General features: G+C 36.5%; 1 protein-coding gene across 1 annotated transcript; it reads right to left on the reverse strand.

Moving 5' to 3' along the window:
- Positions 1–3,830: 3,830 nt before the first annotated feature.
- On the reverse strand, positions 3,831–8,391 carry LOC136774961 (metacaspase-2-like). Its single transcript, XM_066729435.1, has 6 exons — positions 8,387–8,391; positions 7,969–8,091; positions 7,726–7,788; positions 7,467–7,611; positions 6,104–7,379; positions 3,831–6,013 (listed from the first exon to the last, which is right to left on the reverse strand). The coding sequence occupies exons 1-6, from the start codon at positions 8,389–8,391 to the stop codon at positions 3,831–3,833; spliced, it is 3,795 nt and encodes a 1,264-aa protein (XP_066585532.1).
- Between the last annotated feature and the right edge of the window lie 716 nt (positions 8,392–9,107).

Here is a 9,107-nt window from a genome sequence, read left to right on the forward strand (position 1 = left end):
CCCCACGATCAACGAACTATTACAAAGGCCAGGTTTTAAGCAAGCCCTAGAAGAAACGGTCTTCCGTTACCAAAGGGCTATGGTGGTTCCCGGATACCGAAGTGATGAGGGAAAAACCGACCAAGCTGAGGGACTGGACTTGAGTCAAACCGTCCTATCGACCATGATGGTTGTTTCTCGGGGTCCCCTATATACAGGAGCTAAAGACCCACCTAGAGCAAGTGACTCCTTCCAGGCACGGGGACCGATGACAATCGACGCCACGACCAACACCGACCCCTCGGTCCCTATAAAGGAAACGAAAGAGAGGGGGACCCAGACCTCTCCCTTCCGGGTTCACGTGGAACATTACTACGGCTGCCTGACCTGCCCCCGCACCAAGCTCAACTATTGGTTGGATTCCGATGATACCACTGGGCAAGGTTCTACCGAATCGGGGTGTTCACTCCCCCACACGAAAATGGTCCCGACGCCCTCTTAGACCCAGCGAGAACCGAAGCCCGACGACGATTCCTGGTTCGAACGAGAACACGATGACCGCAACCCCCCCCCCCCCCCGTGCTGTTTCCCGTGCGCCATCGGTCCTTAGTTTCGGGACCAATAAAAAGTGCCACAACTGCGGTCTATCGGGACATCTGTATAGTCAGTGCAAAGAGCCGCGTAAAAGATTTTGCTATAGATGTGGCAAACCCGGCGTGAGTCTTAGGGAGTGTCCCCGTTGCGGGGAAGAATGGGCAAGGGAATCCGGGAAGCGACCGAGGCTCTCCGGATCCAACGCCGAAAAAAAAGAATAAGACGGATGACGGCCCGGATGGAATCTCGTGTAGGACTTTGGTGTGTGGGTGGAAAAAAAAAAAAAAGGGGGGGGGGGAAGGGAAAAGATTTACCTAGGTACGATCCTAGAGACATGAAGTTATTATATTTTTTTTTGTGTTTTCCTCTTGCTTCCGTTCTCCTCCCCCCCCTCCGCCTGACAGGATAAAATCACGGGAGTGTCGTATAATCATTTATTCGTTTATTTTGGTCCGATTATCACGATTAACTATATGAGATTAACCAACTACCGTTTCGTTCTATTATTAAGATGCACCCCCTCATTTGTTGGGACTAAAGAAGGACCGTGTTTTTGTGTCTGTTATTACTCATTTCTCGAGACATATGTAAAACGGATGTCATCAGATCAGTATTGTCATAGTTCTTAAGTTATACCTTTATAATTCAGATAACCGGTCACTCTAGTTTAAGTACTCCTTCCTGTATACTATCCTAATAGCGTATTGTCTTTCTACCGTTGTCTAACGACAATAAAAAAAAAAAAAAAAAAATTATATTGCTTGATTTCCTTCGTTCACCTACGTCCCCTCTTCCCCGTCCTAGTTGCGGATTCCCCTTCCGCCCGATCAATTTTTACTACTATATCCCCCTTTCTACTCTAACGTTCCTCCGTCTCGATGACTTCCATACGACCTCCTTAGTTCTCGCTACTGATCTTATCCACTATCGTGGCTGGCTGGTCGAATAGAGGGAGGACCTAAGTTCGGTCTCCTCGTACAAGGAGGGGGGAGTTGTGACGTGGCCTATCCTACGTGGTTGGATGGCGTCACAAACTTAAGGGCTAGAACCCTTCTCTCGCTATCGGTTGCTCCCTCGAGTGTAACTATTGTAAAAACTAGACTAGAGGTCGACAAATAAGCCATTTTAATGAGCATGTTAGACTAAGCTTTTCAGCCCAAGGTCGGGGGGAGACTCCAGGATCGCTGCGGAATCCCGCCACCACTAAAGGTCAGAGGTTCATTTAGCAATTATACGACTTTTGTTTATCGCGTCACCAGGTGGTGATATGTAGTCATCTATCTCGAGTTGCACTTTTTGGCTTTCTTCTCACGCATTATGCCTTTTATAATCTGTAATCGCTTGTACGGCGTGTCGACCGGAGTGGGGGCCTTGCCTCTCCGCTCTCCTACCCCCTTGACACCTCCAGGGAAAACCACCCCACCCTCCAGGGCCTCAGGAACGGACCACGCAGCTTCGCCCTCTCGCTTTCCGGACTCCCGATAGTCGTCGCCTCCCAACTCAACCAGATTGGGGCTAAAAGAGAAGCTCTATAGGTCGCTGCGCTATGCCAACTAAGCCTGAGTTAACGTAAATTACTCAGAACGTAAAGAAGGATCATATCCGGATGGAGTAATTATCGCCTAACCGCCCTCGCGGAGAACATCTATCGACAATGAATTACGAAGCAGTCTCAGCTCAAATCCATCGCTACCGCTGCCGCCAACAACAATATTTGGAGTCGTTCAGAACGGAACTTCCGCCTGACGACGGAAAAGAAGAGAAAAGAGCTAGAGAAGAGGATAGCCTAGCCTCGCGGATCCTCGTGACTCTTCGATAATGCGATCGTTATCCGAGCCTAGTAATGACTAGGTGGGGATGATCGAGAGGTACCGAGATCCCTGTACCGCTACGGCAGTCGAAATTTGGCCCTGGTTGGAATCTGAAGTGAATCTGGAGCTCTCCGAACCTGACCTGTGGCCGTCCCCAGGAGCCGGGTGGGATCTATCGGACCAACATTGTCTTGAGGAAAGGCTGCCGTATGCGAGAGGAAGAGCTTGAGTTGACGAATCAGGAAAATTGAGCGGATCGGTGAGTGCCTCCCTCGGGTCGACCATGCCAGTAAATGCCTAACTTGCCTTATATCGAGCCATTTTCAGTAGTGGCCAGAAAGCCTTGAATTTGAGTTTTGCGTATGATCATATGGCCAGGAATTTGATACCGATAACTTGAAGGATTAGTTAAGTAGAATGTCGGGAAGTAAGCTGGAGAAAAACGAAGTATTTTCCTTATTATTTTAGTTATTTATCGTTGGCGGTGTCGCGCGTCGAGGCCTGCCTGTTGTAGGCTCGGCATAATTTTCAATATCTTTATAGAGTCTTGCCGGGACGAGATTGCCCGAGTTTTGTATCGTTTAACGGATTGATAGCCCAAGATTGAGTGTCGCCGGGCATCAATTTCGTTTTCAAGCTCACTTTCATCTTGAAGAATATGTTCTCCGCTTTTGAGGCGTGTGAGATGATTAGAGTTCTGTTTGATTAAATATTCGCGTATATTAGTTTGTCGGTATAGGTACTGGCCGTGATCGTAGGCAATATTCACCACCTTTTTCTCTAAAGTGAGTTGTATCCTCTTCATGTACCTCTACCTGACGCTTGTAATCCGTTGAGAATTTATCATAAGGTGTAATAGAAAGTGGCGGGCCAATTGATTTACGAATTTCGACTTTTAGCTCTTACGATTTAAATCTGAGGTGTTATCGATCGTTGTAAATAGCTTATTTGGTGAATAAACCTCAGAGTTTTCCTAGGTAAATCATGACTTGTCCTTTATTCGTATTTTCCCTCTTTGGTTAAGGATTATCGTCCCCGCCTTATCGAAAGCCTCTCCTAAACAGACCCCTCTCCATTATCCAGATCGGGACCGAGCTAGCCCAGCATTTTGGGGAAAATATCGCTATATCGAACAGATGAAGGATGCCGAGAGTAACGTAATATAGAGAAAACTGGTCTATGTGGACCTGGCGTCCAACCTACCGTTCATAGAGTTGATTTAGAGCCTTTGGAGAAAGACGTAGGCATCATCGCGTATAGGTTTTTGGCTGTATCGTATCGCTCCCCAAATAACCTTTCGTAGAGTAAGCCGTATTTTGCTCTACGCGGCGAGTTTTATCCACTAGGGATTTTTGCCGCGTAACAATATTAACCATAAATTGAAAATTTGTGTTATGAATATTTCTTCAGTTGTAACTGTACACATAAGTATTTCATCTTTATAATTTATAGTATATATCTATTTTTTATTGATTTGGTTAGATTAGCACAGTAATACATTGTGTTTAATCTGCAATCATGCAAATTCGGCGATGGTATGTATTTATAGCTAATCATTTGGTCAACCTCAGATTTTGATATGAATCGATCTGGGGGAAAATCAAGTGGTATTTTACATTTCCCATTATTATTTATTTTTATTCCATCATTTTCAAACAGTGTTTTACAAATCCACCGTCGAATGTTATCCATCTCATGATTTTCAAAGTACAAATTTTCCTCACTTATTATTATGTATGCCCATAGCATTAAATGTATACCACAATTCAGTGTCCTTCCTTGATTCAAAATATCATTTGGTACACATAGTGTCCATTCTTTCCAACTAAATTGAATATCTTTTCTTGCGAAGAGTTTTTCAATATAACTACTTACATTTAATATCAAATTTTTGGGTACTGTTCCATGTAAAGAGTCAAAATATACATAATATTTATTGTTAAAATCAACCTCCAACAAAGTCCAATGATGATTGTTAAATATAGGTATCAACCATACCTGATAGCTCCAAGCTTTTCTAACTGTACCCCATTTGAGGAATCCAATACTTATGGCATTTGGATTACACACCCATTCATAAAAATGAGTATCGAAGATAAGTACCTCTGTATTATTTGATTTAATTTGTATAATAGACAAAAATGCATTGATTATATTGTCTTCAATGCAACCATTTGGTTTTAAACTTTCTAATGATATTTCGTCTATTATCATATTGCAAATATGTAAATTAACACCCTTTACAATACTAGGATATTCCTTAACATCCTGCCAAGGTTTTACGTCTTTTATTGAGTTTATCTGATTATCTGTTTCTCTCATTAATTCATTGGAGTTTTCATCCACTATTTGTGTACTATCTTTCTGCAATACATTTGATATAAAACATTTATCAGAAACCTCTCCGATTAAGTCAGAATCCGCATCTGTATCATGTTGATGAGTATTAATTTCATCTTCTGTAATTATTTTATTTTCCGTGAAGAAAATATTTTTTTTACTTTTACCGTATTTTCGGGATATTTTATCTACCCAATGTTCCTTTACCATTTCTGGTCCACTATTTCTTAATTTATTATTTCTCTTTTGTCTTTCTGTAATTAATTCATATCTCCTGTGCTTCAAACTTCCTGCAATAACAGTAGACATTTCCTCAATAAAATGAACAATAGATAACTTTAGTTTTTTTTTGAAAATATTATTCTTAACTATTTTAAACCAATTTTCGACAGCAGCGTTGCTATCTCTTCTAATCTTAAATATTTTTATTATAATTGCGGACCACAAAGGAAAATATGGAAGTATTTTTGAAAGTAAATATTTTAAAAATCTATCACAGAAGAATGGATTTTTAATTAGAAAACTATTCTTTCTGTAAATTTTTTTAAATCGTATTGATCTTTCCGTTCTATTAATTACTTCTTTTTTATTACATTTCTTATTATCTTTTTTAAAGTTGTGCCTCTTCTTATTTTTACATGCAACGTGATTATTGTAAGTGTTCTTAAAAAAATTATGGAAAGGAGAGAATTTTACAACATCTTTCCATTTATTGACATTGTAATCGTCAAATGTTTTCTTTAAAAATTTTGTATGCTGAGTATTACCTGTCTTATTCACTTTTTGTAAAAAATTAATATTTCTTATGTTACATTGTTTCTTATGTTGTACAAATTTTTTCCCAAATACTTTTACAATGTTAGCAAAAATTATTGCAGCTGTTTCTAAATCATCACAATGAATTAATTTTGTGATAGCTCGGCCTGCTAAAATTTGCAAGTCCTTACTTTTCGTTATTGATTTTATTTTTCTGATAACAGTTTTCAAAAAATGTGTTGAACATATATGAAAAATGGTGTAATTATTACAAAATGTTTCAATTTGTTCATGTATAATTGCTTCGTATGATAAAATTAAATATCTATTTAAATTTATTTTATTGAAAGCATTAATACCAGACTGTATTAAAGCGAAACTAAAATCTGTTTCAATTTTATTAATAATGACTTTTTGAGAACTTATACATCTCATAGAATGATGAAATGAATTTAAGAAATGTGTAAGAGATAGGATATCATGACTATCTGTTATACATTCGGCAATGGGAAGAGGACCATATCTTTTTGAACCTCTTAAAATCAATGCATAGTAAAATAACGGTTTATATTATTTTTCATTGTTTAAAATATAATCCATTTTTTTACTATGAATCTGCTTACCTGGATGAAGAATAATGGAACCTGTCGCATCTAAGTAACAAAAAATTGGATTACGCATATATATTAAATATTTAATAACACATTCAGAGAATAATATTATTCTTATAGGACATAATGAAATTTCCTGAATGTATCCTGCTATTCTGAGTCCTTTCCATTGAGGTATCAGCTTCTCCTTTAATTCTATGAGAGCTATAATTTCATCTCTGTCTAAATCATAACGCCTATTAATTTCACTACTAATCTTTTGTATTAGCTGTAAACTGGGCGTATTATTTAAATTACCATGCTTCAATACATCATCAGGTACTTTGATCAACTTTTCTAAAATGTACGTACTAGGATCTTTACCCTTTAACTCTTCTCTAATTTTTTTTCGCTTTTCTCCGCAAATAAATCGACGGTGATCTTCGCCTATTTTATGATCTACCTCCTTACTCGTAAATGTTAATATGGTTACATTATTGTTTTCGTTTATTGGTTGTAATGTTGTAAATTCAAATTCAACATTACACAGTGAACTTTTGCATATTGCTTTTGCTGTAAATGCTCTCTTTCTTTTATGTTCATAACATTTGTGCCATAAAAAACTTAATATACAATAGGGATAAGTTACTTCAAAAATTGCATTAAACTCTTGCGTCCAGCCTCTTTTTAATCTCATATGATCGTTAACTCGAATTAAATAATTTTCCCAAAATTTCGCTGGTATTATAAATGTAGAGTGTAAAATTTTATTTTTTATTGCCAACGTATTTTCTTCCTTTATATATTTAATTTTGTTAGGGCTACACTTATAATTATTTGTATGAATAACATCGTTCTTATTAGAATACAAATAATTATTATTATTTTGTTCATAAATTTCACAAATTGTTTCATTATCAGTAAATTGATCAATATTCTTAATTTTCTCACTAACTTTTTCCATTTCATTTAAAATATTGTCATCATAATAACATTTATCATTATTATGAATATCGTTATCAATAAAACTTACTTCCTTATCATCATTACCAATGAATTTCCCATAAATAGTTTCACTATCAGTAAAAGTATCATTATCAAGTGTACCATCAATTTCCATTTCATTAGAATTTATTTCATAACAATATTTATCATTATTATCATTATTATTATTGAAATCATATTCATTTATATTATTATTACCGTTAATATAATTTTTAGTTGATTTATTTCCTTTAACACAGCTATTTCCATATCCCTCTATTGCGTTAGGATGTTTCAATTTATAGATTTCATTCTTTATTTCGTCCTTATGAGAAAAGAAATATACATACAGTTTACGTGTATAATTCTTTATTGTCTTTTCATGACTATTTTTTTTTATTATTTTACTGACTCTATACCAAAGACAATTTTCTTTCCTCCATGAGCGACATTCCTCTGATTTTATGAAATCCTCAAAATTGATGTTTGGTAGTAGTTGAAGTAACGCTTCCGCTATTCCATAATCCTTTTTCGCCATTTTATATAAGAATTGAACACTTAATAATAGTTCAATATGCAAAAAATTGCTTTTCAGACGTAATTACCTGTAATGTAAATATTAATGTGACTGACATATAGGATAGAAAAACGGATGAAGAAAAACATTGTACAAATTAATTATACAAGACTGATTCTTCATATCTTTGAAACACATGAAAACTTTCATAACTTTACTATCAATAGATAAAAAAAATGAAAATACTATTAACACTAGTAGAGATTACGTATTCTTGCATGCATCGATTTATCTTCTTACATTAGTATGATATAGGTATACAATAATTAATGCTGCATATTTTGTTTTGCTATTTTAATGGTATTGACGCCAATCGCTACCACTGTGTAATGTTTACATGAAATATGAGAGATTCAGACGTTTCAGTAAAACTGTAATAAACTCACCGATATCTACTTTGTATGCACTTCCTATAATTTGCACTACGCAATAAGTATCCTTCAATGTTGCGTTGTTCGTCCTAAAATAACAATATCCAATAATGACTTATGTAGCCCACATAGATCCGCTATTATTGATTGTTATTGACATCAATCACAGCTAATGCGTAATAATCAGATGAAGTAAAAGAGATTCTGATCCTTCAAGAAACCTGTAATGAACTCACCACTATCCGCTTTTTCACACTAACTAATATCTGCACTACATATAATAAATATCATCCAACGTGTTGATACTTGTCTTCACATTAATACAACACACCACTTACTTATTTAAGCTTTTTCATATACTATTATCCTGCAACTGATACCAACCGCATCTAACGTTACGAGTAAACTGTTCGCTTGTTGGTGCTTAAGTTTCTCTCTCTCCCTCTCTCTCTCTCTCTCTCTCTATCCCCCACACTCTCTTCCATTCCCTACCCAACTCTCTCTCTATCTGACTAACTCCCTCCCTGAATGTAATTCCCCTCTTATATCTTCTATTTCAATTAGAAGTATCTATAAATAATAAAAGAATATATGAAGCCTATTAAATAAAAGGAAAGAATATAACTCCCTAAACAAATTATTGTTAATTAAAATATTTCTCATAATCTTAGGAATTTCCTGTGGCTAGCAGCGGGGTAAAACTTAGAAGAAACGTAGAGAAATCTGCAAAAAGGTCCCGCATTGTAAGCTTCTATAATTTTTTTCAGCTATTTGCCTGGTCGCTTCCACTTTTTAACCTATATGGATCTGTTCGTTATGAAATAACGAAGAAGATGCATAAGGTTTAAATTGGCTGAGGAATTTCCTGTGACTAGCAGCGGAGTAAAACTTAGGAGAAACGTAGAGAAATCTGCAAAAAGGTCCCGCATTGTAAGCTTCTATAATTTTTTTCGGCTATTTCCCTGGTCGCTTTCACTTTTTAACCTATATGGATCTATTCGTTATGAAATAACGAAGAAGATGCATATGGTTTAAATTGGCTGAGGAATTTCCTGTGGCTAGCAGCGGGGTAAAACTTAGGAGAAACGTAGAGAAATCTGCAAAA

The sequence above is a fragment of the Prorops nasuta genome, unplaced genomic scaffold (genome assembly GCF_024137725.1).
Source record: "Prorops nasuta isolate Cenicafe-Biocafe unplaced genomic scaffold, Cenicafe_Pnas_1.2 PNAS00007, whole genome shotgun sequence".
Taxonomy (NCBI): Eukaryota; Metazoa; Arthropoda; class Insecta; order Hymenoptera; family Bethylidae; genus Prorops; species Prorops nasuta.